The sequence below is a fragment of the Mesocricetus auratus genome, unplaced genomic scaffold (genome assembly GCF_017639785.1).
Source record: "Mesocricetus auratus isolate SY011 unplaced genomic scaffold, BCM_Maur_2.0 Super-Scaffold_100007, whole genome shotgun sequence".
In the NCBI taxonomy this organism is placed as follows: domain Eukaryota; kingdom Metazoa; phylum Chordata; class Mammalia; order Rodentia; family Cricetidae; genus Mesocricetus; species Mesocricetus auratus.
In genome coordinates this window covers 86,018,307-86,035,881 of record NW_024429191.1, presented here as the reverse complement: position 1 = coordinate 86,035,881, position 17,575 = coordinate 86,018,307, and the positions used below count along the sequence as shown (strand labels likewise).

General features: G+C 41.0%; 1 protein-coding gene across 1 annotated transcript in view; it reads right to left on the bottom strand.

Annotated features, from left to right (window-relative positions):
- Cep112 (centrosomal protein 112) overlaps positions 1-17,575 on the bottom strand; it is a 384,852-nt gene that overhangs the window by 85,665 nt on the left and 281,612 nt on the right. The window contains 2 exon segments of the mRNA XM_021227128.2: positions 5,519-5,668; positions 12,225-12,287. Coding sequence (XP_021082787.1) covers positions 5,519-5,668; positions 12,225-12,287 — 213 coding nt within the window.

Sequence of the window (17,575 nt, the reverse complement as noted above, 5' to 3'; positions counted from 1 at the left end):
CCGTTTTCCAAAATTCTAACTTATTGCTTGAAAGGGCAAATTTTATTATTAGCAACAATATAGTCAGTTGTTATCCTTGACATGTCAGACTCACTTCACTTATTTTCAAGAAAATGCCTGTCAGGTACTAGAGTGTGAATAAACACAGGTTGTCAGTTCTTTCAGAACAATAGAGTTCAGCCCACACTCGGTGCAGAACTGCCTTTCCTTGAGACAACTGACTGGCTTCAATAGGCAGAGAAGGGCTTGATGTGCACTTCCTGTTATTATGAAGAGTATTGTCTCAAGACCTGGGATTTAATAAATAGGCATTTGGTAGCTTCCTCTTTGTTTCAAGCACATGTATATAGAAGGAAGAACTTGCGACCAGAGTGGTTGCCTGAGACCAGAAGTTTCACCTACCATTGCTGTAGCACAAACTGAAATGCATGCATAGTGATGTCTCTGTGCTAATATGAAAACAGCTGGACCTGAGGAATGAAAGTATGGGAGGGGGCAACCTTAGAACTGCAGGTGTAGATGAGTGGGTCTCTGTTAGGAGACCAAGTTTAAGATTTCTTCTGTAGCAAATGGAAAGCTAATGGCAGATTTTAAGCTACAGACAATATGCTTTTATTTGTGTTCTAGGACTGTCACTTCGTCATCAGTGTGAGGGATAGAGCTATGGACAGTAATTCTAGAAAGGAGAAATTGTATGAGGCAGAGTCAGAGAGGATGCAGTTCTGAGTGAGAGTAGGAACAAGTGACAGGGGAATGAGGTGTGTGTCTAGAGACATTTAGGAGTTGTCCCAAGGACTGATTTATGAGATAAGGACAGAGAAGAATTCCTTCAAGAGGGGTTTCAGGACTCTCACCTGAATAACTAGGTGGATGATGGTGATTTGGTTCTGATATCTGGTACTAGAAGAAGAGTAGCTTGGGCTTGGGAAGAGCATGAGAAGAAAATTCAGTCTCGAAAAATGTCTACTTTGAGTGTCCATGGGCCACCTGAGTGGAAATGTTCAATGTGGCTAGAAATGTGGGCTAAAACAGGGTATGGCTGCACATTACTTTAATCCCAGTACTTAAAAGGCTGAGACAGAAGCCTACTTAAGAAGACCCTGGCCAAATAGATGAACAAAAAGTTAACAACTAAGTAAACTGGTTGTAGGCTCAGGGCAGAAAAACTTAAAATTGAAAATTCATTTGTGTGGAAGTTCACATGAAGGGACCTGTTCATGTGAAGGGATGAGATTGTCAGGGAAGCCATGGACAAGAGGCCTATATGTGCTGTGCAGAAAACTATTACTAAGTGTTAAAGAAGGAAGAGAAGAGAGAGACTAGAAATGGAAATGAGGGATGTTAGATGACCTGGGAAGGTGTTGCTATGGAAACACAGAAGCCCTTGGAGTCTAGTTTCTGTACATCAAAACCACAGTCCACAGATGTTCTGAGAATGGGAATATAATTTATCTGCTCTGTTGTTGCAGACACAAATGAGCAGAGGTAACAGGTATTTCCACCCATCCTCTTCTATCTCTAGGATCTACCATGAAAGGAACATCCCAGGCAACTATAAATCCAAGAAGACTGTGCAGACATGCAGAGTGGGCCATCTTCAATTGAGAGACTGGATCAAACTGCCAACAGTGCAGGAGCTCTCCATCACTGACCCACAGGCATGCTGCATGGGAACCAAAGTCTGGTATTAAACAGCTCTGAATTTGGGGGCTGTTATGCAGCATCTTTGTGGTGGCTGCTGTCCAGCACAAGTTACTTGTTAATATTATAAATACATCAATCAGGATTTTAAAATCAGATCACTGGCAGTTTCCATCTAAGACCAAATAAGAGAATAAATAGGAGCAGGCCTCCTGAGCCATTTAATAGGGACGGGCACTGTCAACCTGTCATGCAAAGGACTTTACCATGCTACAATGTGCACACGGGTGTCCTCAGTGGATTCTGTGGGCTGCCTTCTCCCTCACGCGTTCTCTACAGCACAACTTTAGTACTTACAGAAACCCACAGTTGGCTCAGAGGGCACAGGCACTGGGTTCAATAATCGTCTCTAATCTCAGTTCTCAGTTTGAGAGCGCTAAGCTCATCAAGTGGAAAGTGGGGGCAAGCAGGTTTCACAATTAGCATCATTGCTACCATTGCTGACGATGTCTTCCGACAGATGTATTTGGCTCCAGAAAATTGAGCTTCATGCTGACTCTGCCTCTCTCTATCTACACATGTCCCTATATCTCTGTCTGGATGAGTAGGACCCTCAGTGTAATTAGAATTTAAAATTCTCAGATTTATTCCAACATTCAGACAGAGAGAAGGGGGGAGGAGCAAGCATCTCCACCTGGACATTAGGTTATTCCATTCATGTTCAGAGATGCCCTGTAAGGACACCGGGGGAGGCCTAACGGTGAATAGCTTAGGCTCGCAAGAAAGGCAGGCTGTGGCTTGAACCCTGCACACCAGTTGTCAGGCAGTCTGCGGTTGAACTGGTTGTCCAATCTCAGCCTTGTCTCCCCACCGCTATGCTCAGGAAATTCTATTGTCAGAAAGATTCCCTTAACTGCTGGGGAAAACGTGGCGGGGACAAGTGAGGAGGTGGGGAGCAGGGCTGATGTGATGCTGCAGGACTAGAGGGGCCCATGAGAGCCACTGCTAGCATTCAGGAGACAGAGACTGCCTCCATATACCTAGCAAGCTCAGATGGAACGAACTGAAAGGAATTATTCCAACTTTTGCTCTAAAATCCCTCTCAGAAGCAGGGACTTGTGATGAACATCAAGATGGAGACTAGGAAGGAAAGCCCCCAGAAGCAGTGCAAGGAAAAGCACTGCAACGCACCAGCCTTCTACTGGTGTCCCAGGTACCTGCCTCTTCCCCGAGGGACGGCAGGCTTCCTGATAGCCGGCTACTAACTGAGGGAGGGAAAACTCTTCTGGAAACGTCTATGACTAAGAGAGCTAAGTGCTAGGCACAGGGCTGGGGTTGGGGCCAGAGGAGAATGAAAGGGACATTTCCTTTTCAAAAGAACGCAGGACTATCTTTGGTTGTACCTTTCCTTTTTTATTTTTTAAAGAACTGAGTGTTCATGAATAGATGCACTGTAGTTAACTTGGGTTTTATGTACATACTTCAAGACACTTGCTAATTTAGTAGTTTCATGTGATTAGTTTCCAGATGATAAAGAATCATGAAACAGATAAAAAAAATGATCAGGTCTAAGGGGTGTAATGGAACATAAAGTAAATTAATTGTTTGTTAGAGAACTCAGAGCACAGTGCTGTTGAACAATTATCACTAATTATTCCTGTGTGTGTGTGGTATGTAGCTGGGGGGTGGGAAGTCAAGGAAATGAATGATAACAAATTAGTTATTTTAGTAACTTTGATAGAAAAAAAAGCTGTTCACTTTACACATTAAGTAGTAGAACCCAAACTTAACTGTATTTCAACTATTGCTGTGTTTCCATTTTTTAAAATTAACAAGACCCCCGCCCCCCACAGGACTATGCAATCAAGCTCAGACTGGCCTTGAACTTATGATCCCCCTGCTTCAGCCAAGTGCTGAGATTATAAGTACGTGCCACTGTACTTGGCTTTTTAAATGTATTATAACTTTAATTTGCTACTGACAGGAAAAACAGGCTACATACATTTAAAAATTATTTATTTTTATGTGCATTGGTATTTTGCCTGAATGTATGTATGTGTGTGAGTGTGTTGGTTCCCTTGGAACTGGAGTTACAGATGATTGTGAGTTGCCATGTGGGTGCTGGGAACTGATCCCTAATCCTCTGGAAGAGCAGCCCGTGCCCTTAACTGCTGAGCCATCTCTCCAGCCCCAGTTCATATGTCTTATGCATATGCTATATGTACATATCAATTCTCATCACTTAAATTCAGTCTGTGATTTGGGGTGGGTCTGAAGTGATGATTAAAGGGCTTTTCCCTTTTATCATGAAAATGATCTAAAAGTATAAGAATAAATACTTTAAAATGCATAATTGTGTTAATTACAATTCTTTCAAGGCAATTTTTTTTTTTTTTTTGGTTTTTACGAGACAGGGTTTCTCTGTATTGCTTTGGAGGCTATCAGTCCAGCCCGGCCTCGAACTCACAGAGATCCGCCTGCCTCTGCCTCCCGAGTGCTGGGATTAAATGTGTGCGCCACCACTGCCCGGCTCAAGGCAATTTTAATCACCTAAAAAGAATGCTAAAGAGTGACTGTTGATAGGGGTAACCTAACTCATGTCTTCCCCATTTACACAATGGGATCCACTAGTTTATTTGAAAATGGGAAATTACCAACTACTTGGTTATTTGGACATAAGTAGAAGAGCTATCTACTTAAAATGAAACTTTTAAGTAACGGGTTAAACAAACTCCACAGCTCAGTTCATGCAATAGAAACAGTTAACAAGTCAATGGCACCAACTGTAGTGAAAAGTGGGAATGTGTAAGCTAAAAGGGCTTGAAAGATAGTTTTAAATAAAGTTTTTTCTTTTTGTCTCATAGCCTATGAAGGGCAAAAGTCTCATAAACAGAAACAAATAAGCAACACGTCGTTAACCAAATCTCAAGTCCTCACCTGTAAAGTGAGGAGGTTGGTTGTGCCAGTCTCAAAAGGGTTTTCTACCTCTCAATGCCTTTGATTTTATTCAATGCCATCTAGGCTTAGAAATACATATATACATGTATATATATATATATATATACTTTTCTTTGCTCTGTATGATTACTGTACATGTTTTAAGTATTGTTATAGCAAAGTCACTGAAAAATAACCTTTTGCTGGGCATTCTTTAAACCGGTTTGTTCTCCTTTCAGCCGTATTTATAAAGGTTTTCTGATGTTGCTCCTCACAGATGAAACACAGCATGATGCAGACACTTACAATAGCATCCACTACTATGAAGCCAAGGAAAAGGCTGCTTTGAGATTCAACTGCCTCTCACCTAGAGGATCAGGTCCAGGGAGTTTTCTGTTGCTATTAAGGTGTGAATGGTTCTCTGAAGCCATTTAGAAACAACCAAAGTTCTCAGCAGCAACAACCAACCCTGTGCTGTGTCAAAGCACATCAGATGGCTGGAATTCCATGCCTGGAACAAATGCTATTGCTCATTATGTGAATACATAATGAAAGGATGTGGGCAAAGAACAGAATGTAAATTGGAAGCTGACTTCTGAATGTGCTAGGCAGCAGTATTGGGCTTAAACACTCATTCTAATTTCAAGAGACAATCCAAAGTAGTTCTCAAGAGAAAGGACGAGGTATTTTTCAAATATTTGTTCAATATGAATGGGTAGGGGTTGCCAAAAATGACTTTATGCTGGCATGCGATCTCTTGGAGGGAAGTCAGCCTGAGTCACTGGATACATCAAAGGTAGAGAGTCCAGTGAATGGAATTACTGCAGGCTGTGTGAGCAAGCCAGATACCTGTGTTCATCTGCCCACTGCTGCGATTTCAGCCTCTTTTTAATTACATTAAAGCAGCTGGTACCACTGGTTACTGCAGTCTTTAGATTACCTTGATTGCTTGGTCATTATCTCTAATCAGCTGCTGCTTCTCATCTTCAAACTTTTGAATAACGTCCTGGAGCCGCCTTTCTGCAGCAAGTTGCTGCCGACTGCTCTCCTCTTTCAGGGAGGAAATGGTTGTCTGAAGCTCTGCTATGATCTAAAATGAAAACAGCATGCTGTAGCTTCAAATTCTCCACGAGAGGCATCTATTTTATATGTATTTATGCTTAACAAAGGAATGAATTTGGCAAAACTCTGTTCCACAAACTGAACATTTTCAATTAACATATCACTCAGGATAATGCACAAAATTTCCACACAATAAAAGACTACAATAAAACTGTGAATGGTGAACAACTGCTGAACCAAATATATTTGGAAGGCATTTCCACTCTAACATTCCACAATATTTACTCATCAGAAGAAAGAACATCTGTGATCTCAAAAAAATGAAAAGAGTCAGACTGTATTTTACTGAGAAATAAAATTCTGAAGAGTGAGGAAAGCTGATCCACTTTGTAAGATTTTGTACCACCACCTCCTCCTCCACCACCTCCAACCATACCGCCACCACCCCCCCCACCAGCACCACCCTGATTTTTCATGGTTATGTTCATTCTTTATCATCCCCAATCCCACACTGTAAGTTTTGGGTATTAACTAATGTATGTATTGTGCTGAGATTTAAAGTTCTATATTATTTGCTACTGTGACATAGTATGATTATTAAGTATGACTATTACGTCCCTCTTTAAAATGAGGAAGCTGACACAAAGAGGTCAAACATTTTATATTGCTGAAGATGATGGACAAGAATTGAAGGCCATGGTCAGCTTCATCTTCTAATGCGCCAATTCCACTTTTGTTTGTAACAAAAGTTTGGTATCGAAGAGAAGTTCATACTTCCAAATAGGCTGCCTCCTTTCTAAGTGCACACTCCGTGAAAGTTTACTCTGGCTCAGACAGTGCCCTTCCACAGGAGCTCCTGTAGCTCTCCCCACACTCAGGAGTTGTTCCCTCCAGGGCAGGGTTCCTGCCACCTTCTCAAATTAACATCTGATGAGGAACCAATGGGCCCACTGAGAGTGCATCTCTTCCTTTGCTTTGGATGCAGCCATTTCCTTTCAATCTCAACAGCAAGCATTGTTTTTGAAAGCAGGAAATGGTTGTTTCTCTAATAAAAGAAACACTATCAGTGCTCACAATGCTGAAACAGTACCAGGGTTCACAATACAGCTCTGTGAGCGGGATGCCGACAGTGAGAAACACTGGGCTTAGCTGTCTTCCTTGAGCTCAGTTTCCCACAAAATAGGAGCATAACATTAAAAGACAAAGCAATAGAAACTATATGGAGGGCCATAACAGCCGAGTGCTATAGAAAAATTAGTTGCCACAATGGATATGCACAGAATATTGTTATGATAAAAGTGGAGTGTTCACCCTTAGTGTGCAAATTTTCTGTAACAAAGTTTAAAATTTAATCAAATGCTAAGATTATCTTGAAATGAAGAAATTCCTAAGAGCAGATGAGAATATTAAATGGGCCCTCTGCTGTGAGTGGAGGAATTCACTTACTGAGACTAGAATACTGTTCATCTATTTTAAGAATTTTGATTAAATGTTGCTCCCATGCAACAAATGTTACATCCGGTCAATTACTTTTCATAGCACTTTCATCCACAAGTAGTAAAGGTTAAATTCCTATAATAAATGTCAAAAACTGAAGCACAGAAGAACCAGCCTCTAGATACAGGGCCAGAGGGGCTAGGGACAAGGAAGCCAGATTTCCTCAACCTACCATGAAATTGAAGATGGATATTTTATAGGAACATGGGGTCAAAAAGTCAACACAGCTTAATATTTCAGTGTCTGCAGCTGAGAAAACCCCAACTTCATACAAGTAGGGAGTTTAACTCTGAAGTGTGTGTTTAGTTCTTTGCAAGTTTATCACATGTGTACATTTGGGTATCTATCACGGTCATGTAATCTACTTTTAAAGTACACGGTATTTATTTTCCTTTTAAAAATACTATAATTGGGCAAACCAGTATTGAGTAGAAACAGGAAGATCAGGAGTTCAAGGTCAGTTTCAGCTACATGGTGAATTTGAGTTTGAGACTAACTTGGGCTACATGAGACTTTACCTCAAAAAAAAAAAAAAAAGGAAAGAAAGAGAAAAGAAAAGTAAGATTGAGATTAGTATAGCTAAGGTTGAAGATAAAAAATATTTTGAGGTATTTAAAATGATTTTAAGAGCTCAAGATCAGGATATTCCTCATTCTTAGAAGATTCTGGACAATGCATACAAAAATAAATGAGTGTAGGTTTTGGAAGGAACTATACATGACATTCTAAGGAAGGCACACTTGCTTTTACATTTTTTTTATGGGGAGGGATAATGAGAGTTCTATGGGGGAAAATGAGATTACATCTGGAAAGCTATTTTTAAAATTTATAAAGGTGACATAAGGGAATGTCAAATCACTTGAGGTCAAACACTACGGCTAGACAAGTAGGTTGATTAGTAGGTAGGATTGACAGTGTGTCACCTGAAAAAAAGATTTAATATCCTAAATATCCCAGATTAAGAAGCAATAGAATACATGGCTAACAAATATAGGTTAGGAACACAGCATGGATCTTCATGTCTATTCACTGTAGACTTCAGAGTACAAGAAAACAAACTTTTCCACCTTAGGTGAGTGCATATATCACTAGTACTCAGTAAGTATTTAAGTAATGAATTATAGTGATAAGTTAAGTAGTGAACTATCATGGTAAATAAGAAACATACCCACTGGGAAAAATAAATTGACATGGTTTTAGCCTTTCTATAATAACTAGTAAAAAGTTTTTGGAAAAAATAAAAGGAATTGGTTATATCCAATCTTAATTGGGAGCCTCCAGTTTGGGTAGAATCATAATTAGAGTTTATAAAGAAAAATGTCAGTAAATGTTTACCCTGCATTTATTTCATACTAAGGAGTGGATCAGGACATTTTCATGTAGATAAGGAAAATTAACACTCTGCAAACAGCAGGCGCTGTTTTGGGAGGATGTTGTAAGCAGCCTGACCCATGAAAGCAATAATGGTTTCTAATGATTGTTAAGCAATGAAACTGCGTATTTATTAGTATCTTATTTAAAGTCTTTACAGAATTTAAAATAGAGGTTAAGTTTCACTTTTTACTTCTATTGTGTGTTTTTTTTTTTCAGTTTGTGGTACAGTTTGAGACTTGTAAAATTCTTCCTCTAAGTTCAATAGTCAACAAAAACCATACCTAGAAAGGACAGGAAGGCACTGGGGTTCCTCACAAAATACAGGAAGGCAGAGTCATTTGCTACCCTCAGCATGGCCCCTGGACACAAAGGGGGGCATGTGGCATACTTCACAGGCATTAATCTACACCATGAAGGGGAAGCTAGCCAGGGTAGTGGCTAGGGTTGATTGGCAGTGGGTGGGTATGGCTGGCACCTGGTCCTCTTCAGCTATGAATATTTTATCAAAATGGTACTACCTTGTTTTGGCAAATGAAGAGTAGGGAACTGAACCGGGTTTAGAGACTATGTTAAAACTGAGAAGGCAATGTTGATATCTAATATTCAGACAAAAAGAGCAAATGTGTGTGGTGATATATTGTTTATGGTCTAATAAAACTTGCCTGAAGATCAGAAAAACAAAGCAGCCAGCCATTAGCTCTTACCTCTACCTCAGACCAAAGGGGGACCCTGTCTCCAGGAATCTCAGATTGAAGCCCACTGCACTGTTCTCTACTAAACCTCAGACCACCTAGACTGCTCCTGTCTCCTCCCACCTTATATTCCTCTCTAGTGCTGGGATTAAAGGCATGTCATCTCAAGTGCTGGGATCAAAGGTATGAACTCTGTTTCTCTTTTAGACTGATTCACTCTCATGTAGCCCAGGCTGGCCTTGAACTCACAGAGATCCATCTGCCTCTGTCTCCCGAGTGCTAGGATTAAAGGTGTGACCACCACTTCCTGTCCTCTATGGCTAACCAGTGGCCTAGGTATGCGGCTAACTAGTTAGTGGCTTATTGTGTGAGTGGCTAACTAGTGGCTTAGCTCTGCACTCTGATCTTCAGGCAAGCTTTATTAGACCATAAACAAAGTATCACCACAAATATGTGACTGAAATATCTGGAGATGCTGCTGCTCTGGCTGTCATGGTGAATGAAGGCTGTGCAGGTTCGTAAGGGGCATCGTCTTTGAGTGTGCCTGGGGTTAAGTGCACATGGTCTCCTAGGTCCAAAGCTTGGTAAGATTTTAAGATCAAGTAACTCCCTTTATAGGAAGAAGAGATTGCAAATATTTCCCCAGTTTAAACTGCCTTTCTCTTAGGTGCTAATGAACCCACTAAGTCACATTAGCACTGTTCTTGAGAGGACGATTTTTAGATCCTGGTAAACAGTGTAGCAGCTTTGCTTCTGGCCCTCTCACCAGCTTGATGAGATATGCAGTAGAGATTGCAGTAAACTTGCATCTGGAAGCATACACAGCCCATGTTTCATTCTTTTTTCTAATGTTCATTTAAAAATAATCTGTTTCTCAGCAGTGACTGGCACTGTAACTGATGTGCCAGTTCATGGCTATAAATACTCCCTGCATCAGATATGGGTAGAGACTATTATCAGTGTAAGGCTATCTTCCACTTGACATCCTATGCATTTTTTTGGCATTGCATTACTCTTTAGCTTATAAAATGATTACAGTGCATGATAGTTACCGGTTGTTTCCCACGTTCTTCTCCTTGATGTCTTGAAGAAAAAGAGTAAGCTTGTATGTTTCCAAATTTTGTGGAGAAATTTCATCAGTTTTTAAACAACTCAGAGCAGTGTCTAATGAAAAAAATCTTTCTTGTAGACCTTTTCCTCGGCTCCTTTCTTCCTGTTCCTATTGCAGTGTTCATACACCTGAGGTTGCTAACAGTCACTAAATGTTAGAGTGCATACAAGGCACTGTGTGCTTTGGACATTGATTTCTTACTATTTAAAACCATCTTAAAGGGTAACTACTGGTTTCCCATTTGACTAATGAGGAAACTGAATTCCAAGAGTGGCAGGTAAACTTGCTGAAGGTCACACAAGTGGTAGGACTGGTTGGTATTCCAACTCAGGTCTGTGAACTCCAAGCTCCGGCTTTCTTATATGTTAACATTTAATTTGTTTTAATGCTTTACCTACACTTTCCTGTAGGTAAACCTAAGGCTTCTGTCTTGTTAGTTAAGCATTCTCATTAGCTAGCTTTTATCTCACTGTCTGTATCCTCCATTTCAAATAAAGCAAAAATAAGCACTATGACAAGTTGCAGTTTTTCATGTTTCTGTCTAAACTTTCATTTGGGAGTGTTAAGATTTCTTTTAGCTGGTTATAAGCATTGTTTTCAGCAGATTAACAAGGATATTTCTCCCTGAGGGCTGGAATAATGGCAACCAAGCCACAATCATCTCTCACATAAACACAAATGACTATTCAATTAAACAAAGACTTCTGGCTTTATTAATGGCATAAGAATTATATGACATGCACGTTTTAGAAATAATTACAGAATTGACATTTCCTGATAATGTTCTGCTATATCGGGAAGGTAAAGCATTGGGCCAGTCTGGTATGTCAAAGGTCAGGATTGCCACTTTGAAGTCAGCTCCAGGCTGAGTCCTGGCTTAGTCACTTGCTAACTCCTATGATCTCATCTCTCTCTGATCTCAGATTTCTGCCCTCTACTGCTGAGCTACAGTCCCAGCCCTTAACTCTCAGTTTTCTCAACTGGAAAAATAGAGCCAGTGAGGAAGACTGAATGAAGTCACTAGGCCTGTGCCTAGAAATGTTGGCTATTACCATTTGTTCTGTTGCTCCTATTATCAAGGAATTCATAAAATGGAACATGAATTTCAGTTTACATGCCATTGTACACAGGCAATGATACTAAAGCCAACTTCAAGTCATTAGACATGAACATTATAAAACCAAATGGCTTAGTTATTCATCTACAAAATAAAGGTAAATGGTATTTTGTTGTTGTAGCAGAACTCACAGCACTCCCTAACTGAAGCCACTGGGAAACAGGACAACTCATGAAGTTATGTTCTGCAAGCATCGCCCATCTAGCAGAGGCGGCATTTAACTGTTAGCCGTCCTTATGTTAAAACCTCTGGAGTTGCACAAACGAGTGATGGGTACAGGAATTCTTTTCCCACCCTCCAGAAGGAGCCAACAGTTGAGCTGACAATTCAACCTAGAATTGTCTGTCATTTTGAATTAGTCAACTAGCTCATGGGTGCAGCGAGTTAGAATATTGAAAAGAAAAAAAGCACAGATGTTATCAACCTGCTTACATCACAAATGTAGGTGTGTATCCCCTGCCTTGTGAAATGTCTTTCGGCCTGGGCTTGTTCAAGTGTGCCAGCTGGTTTTACAACATTTTACTCCCCCCACCCCTCTCTGTGTGAACATGAAGCTGTGTGTGCTGGTTCAAATAGCTCAATATGCACAATTGTTCCTGATTTTAATAAGCTGGAAATATTAAGAACATTTTACTTATTTATCTATCCATCAAAATATGACATGAATTCATGAAAAAACTGACAAGAATTTGATCTAACTCTGAAGTACAAACAAAGGTTTTCTGTGTTGGTTTCATTTCTGCTTTTTGTTTGGGATTTATTGTTTTGTTTTGTGTCTTTAGCCCATGCTTACCTGGGAAGATTTGGCAAGCTTCTGAGTGTATTCCTTCTCGATCTGCTTCAGTCTGCTGTTGGCCTGCAAAACACACATACAGGAACACACACACAGTGACCTGTGAGCTTGGTATCTCTTCCACACGCCTATCACCAGGCAGCTGGGATGCCTGCCAGCTGCACCGCCCTTCTGGGCAGCCAGAAAACCACAGGGCTTGTCTTTGATCTGACGCCAACTATTCATCACTGAAGAAGCAAGCAAGAAAAAAAAAAGATCTCTCCTGCCAATTATTAGACAAACATAAGACTTCTGTGGATAGAAAGAAAAAGGGAAAAGGAGAGACAGAAATAGACAGAGCAAGTGTGACGGCTCAGAGGTAAAGGAAGGGAGAAGGCAGAAACAGGAAGAGAAAGGAAGACAAATGGGACAGGGGACTGGAGGAGGAGGAAAGGAAGGAAGGTGGCAAGTTGAATCCTCTTTTGCCGTAGTTTAAAAAGAAAAATAGGTGCTCTCAGACAAAGGCAGATGTGAGAAGTTCAGACCACTAAGCAGAGTTGAGCCCCTACTTGGCTGAACACACAAGAGCAATCTTTTGAAGTGACAAATATATCTAAATCAAACAGTTTTCTATCCTGGAACTAGGGTAGCCTTCCCAGAATAAGTCCACATTGCTTAGAACGTGATTACCCTCCTGCCACTCAATTCTTAGTCCTTTAGATGTGACCTCTTTCTGCTCTCTGGGAGTGCTTGAGATCTTCACTCTCAGCACTCAGAAAGGTTCCAGTGGCGTGCCCTGTTAACCACACAGACCCTCATTTTCCAGAATGAGATTTAGCCACTATTCTTGTCTGTGTTCATCTGCCTGCGTGCTCAGAAAGGTTCCAGTGGCGTGCCCTTGTCAACCACACAGACCCTCATTTTCCAGAATGAGATTTAGCCACTATTCTTGTCTGCGTTCATCTGCCTGCCGTCTCTGTTTCGTCCTCTATTTTCCTTATCTGTCTTTTGATTTCTCCTAAAGTTTCTTCAGCTTTTACTTTAAGATGTCTTATGGAATTTGAAACAACTCCTAGTGTAGATGGAATTTCTAAGGGTTCTGTCTTGTTCTATAAAACAGTATCATTATGAACTCCCATTTTACAAGTGAGGAAACTGAGGCACGAAGAATTTTGATAACCTTACCAGAATCGTATAGATTAGAAAATGATGGAACTGAGATTTAACACCAACACACACACACACACACACACACACACACACACACAGTATAGCAGAAGAACAGAGGGCTCCTCACTCCTCTGCAAGAGCACACAGTGTTCACATGCACACAGGAAATTGCTGATGTTAGGATTCAGGCATTGTGCTGGCCTGCCCTGTAACCTGGCTGAATACACTCAGGCAGTACCCCGGCCAGCCCAGGGTCCTATGGCTGCTATATCACTATGTAGTCTGCATGAAGGTGCAAAGGTTCTTTTAAGAGGAAAACTCCACCCACTTCCACTCTATTTCCCACTGCTCCTTAGAAGGGGAAGGCACTTTCCCTATTCTCTCTCCCCTCCCTCTCCCTTTCTTTCTCTTCTCTTCCCCATTTTCCTTCCCTTTCTCCACCCCCTTCCCTTTCCCCTAATAGAATTCCCACTCAAGCACAGTTTGCCTGGTGTGTTTGTCTGTTGCCCGCCATGGACTCTGTTAAGGTTCCCCTCACACCCTGTATTATAACAGCTGAATTCTCCTGAGGTTATCTAATGTCTGAAGATGTATTCATCTACCTATCTGTCAAGCACTAAGTGACTCTCCATTTAAAGGGTTTTCTATACACTAGTGAGTATTTTGGTTCCTGTCTTTCTCTTTAGAAACTTTCCTCATGTCTGTTGATCTTTGGTGTCTTTTTCCTTAGAACCTCTATAGCTTACTGGAAGCAGTTTGGATATGTACATGTTTCTGGTTGGATAGACTTCCCCATAATGTATGACACATGGACCTGGTTTCCTCTGAGGCCAACTCCCACTGGACTTCCTTGCTGGACATTTGCAGAGAGTGTATTCTCTAATATACCTTACATCCTAGATCTGGGTGCCATTCCTTAGAAGGGCACCTGGGTGTTGAGGACAGACAATATACACAAACCATCTTTATTTTAGCCTCAACTGTACCCAAGTTACTTTTCTCATTCTATCTCTTTAAAGTCCCAAGGTTGGGGGTGGGACTAGTGTTGCAAATAGCCAGGCCATCATCTCAGAGTCATGTTACTACCTTCTACAAACTTTGAACCCATTTTCCAGTTGTCACCCTATCCCTGCTCAGACCCCTGCAACTCCTGAAGTCTTCCAAAACTTGTAGAGCAGAACAGATTCTGCTGTTTTTGAAGGCAGTCTCCAAGCCTTCTTTTTCCTGAAGGCTGTTTGTACTTTTGGCATGCCAAGACCATTTGTGATCCAGCCCTTTCTCCAATACTAATAATTTGTTGACTGTTATGTGTCTTATTGTTTCCTTTCCTGTCTTTTTGAAAGGATTATTTTACAAAAATGCATACATCTGGATTGAATTCCAAAGTTCTGATTTCATTCAAGTTATCACAGTAGCAGCAGCAACAACTATATGTACACACACACACACACACACACACACACACACACGCTCACACCAAACTCTGTAGTTATTTTAACCTTCAGCTGAAACTGTAAGTCTCAGTCCATGCCCTTTTTTTTCTTCCCCTTATAGTGCTGGGGATCAAACCCAGGAATTCTAAATGGGATATCTATGTCATGTCTCCTTTCCCAAGAACCAGGGATCATTTAAGAGGAGGGTACAGAAAGTTTGTAAAAGCCAGAAGAGGTGGATGACTATAGTAAAACTGTTTTCTGGACATAATTTGACAGTTGAACATATGAACTCACAGTTTCTTGTCAGCATGCACAAGATCTGCACAAGATCAAGCCAGGCAAAATCACAGCATGAAGTGGGGAGGTATCAGGAAGTCTAACTTCTAGATGAGGAACCATTGGCAATTGATGACTGAGAAAGGGAGAATCCATTTTCTTTGGGGGATGAGGCCCCTGAATGGTTACCCATGCTCCAGTAACAACCCTAAACCCATGCACCCATTGGTAGCGCCAAGAGAATATCAGAAATTGGGAGGGATTAGTGGTAGGGAGAAAGACAGGAAGCACTGCATGGGAGGAAATGAAAGGTAGACTTGATTACAATGCATTACATACATGTATGAAATTCTCAAATAATGAAGAAAAGTGTTACATTAAAAACAATCAAACCCACAAAACAATCCCAGGGCTTTGTGCTGAATCACCAATCTTTTATTTATTAAACTTTGATAGAACCTCCTCAGGGAGTGGAGACAAATGGTACATTTTTTTCTACTATATTTAAGGACAGCAACTGATTTCTTGATTTGGATATAATAATGGAATGAGGAAGCAAACCAGGCCAGGTTCTTCTCAATCATAGTACTGATACTGAAGTGACACCCACCATGAGATCCTAGAAAGCTAACAAAGTACTTGGTGAGAAGTGTTTGTTCAGTGAACACATAGATATCCAGTGCCCAGCCTTTTCCTGTGTAATCTCCTGAGACCTTACTTTTGAAGCAATCTTTTCAAAACCACGTGTTTCTTGGACTCAAGTTCAAAACAATTCTTTAGAGTTTAAACCGCAAGTCTCCACATCTGTAACTCCACTGAGTACACGGTCCGATTTTGTTTCCTAAAGTGTAGCAAGGGCACTGGCTGCTGCCGTTAGTCTAGAGAGTGGGCAGACTCTCTGTGATGAACACAGCATCTCTCCATTACAGAACCAGGGCTGCTTTGAACTGCTTGAGGGTTATTGGTTTTGGTTTGCATTCTGCTAATGTTACTTATCACAAAATACTTGATGAAGTATTTGTTGCTTTTAAAATAAACACTTACAGAGCTCTTACCATGTGCCAGACACTGTTCTAAGTGCTTTAAAAATATTTGCCCACTAGAGACTAAAAATTAATTTCAGTGTCTTAAATACCAATTTCCTCTTCAGAGATGCTGGTCAGTGCAGGGAAGGCCATGTCAGCTGCAGTGCCTCTGCAGGACCTGTGGCTAGTTAGCCCCAACAACCATACAAGGTCCTTTACTGAAATACCCAACTCATCCATCAAGTATAGGGCCACAGAATTGCACAAAACACACAAGAATCTCTATTTACCTCCATGCAGCTTCTGTGAAAGTGAAAAATGTAATTTTTAAAAGCGATATTTTAGATGGCATGGTTATCAATGAGAAAGATAAAGTAGGGAAAAGAGGTGGGGGGATGAAAGGTAGAGGGATTTTCGTAATTAAAAAAAAACACAAGTTCTTGAAGACTTCCTTGATAGGGTCTTTGAGCAAACACCTGCAGATTAGGAAGCCATGGGCCATTCCAAGTGCAAGGGCCCGAAGTTAGAGGGATCACAGAGTAACAAGGCCAGTGCGGGCCACTAGTAACCGAATCAGTAAGCAGTGACTGAGCTGAGCTCTGAGGCAGAAAAGGGCTGGCGTCCACGCAGCACTGCTCGTGGTTGGAGAGATCTGGTTTTTAATTCGAATAACACAGGAAGTTACTGAAGTGTTTTCTTTCTTTTTTTTTTTTAAGTCTCATGAATTTTATTTATTTAAGACATTAAAACAAACTATACAAATTAATAAGATCTGTTACCCTGTATTCAGCACTGAAGTGTTTTCTGTATAAAAGAAAATGTAATTTGTTTTAAGTAGTAATAAGATCACTTGAGATCTTATTGGGGGCAAGACTCAAACAAAGAAGCCACTTAGACTGCACCTGCAAAGAATACAGGCTGGCAAAGGGGTGATGAGACACAGCTAGGCTCTGGGAAAGACCTGAAAGAACCAATTGAAAATACGACTCGGCAGAGAAAGATGTTGCAGGAATGACTTCAGGGGCTGGAGAAATGGGCCAGTGGGAAAGACACCGGATGCACATGTGTGAGGACCTGAGTTCAGTTCCCCAGACCCATAGAAAGCTGGCGAGATTGCTAAAATTTGGGCACTCCTACGGAAAATGGGAAGGGAGTACAGGTGAATCCCTGGAAGTCCACAGGCCAACTAGCTTCTTGTACACTGTGGCCAACAAGAAGAGACTGTTGCAAACAAGGCAAAGGTAACGACTGACACCTGAAGTTGTCCTCTGACCTCCATATGTACACCATGGTGTAAGCACACCACACCCATATGTACCAACATGCATTCATGCACACAAAGTTAAAAAAAACAAGTTTTTTGGTCCAAAGTAACTAGAAAATGAGTTTACCATTACTGGATATGAGAAAAGCCATGAAGGAAAATCAAGTGAGAAGTTTTGGAAACATTAAGCTGATACGTGTG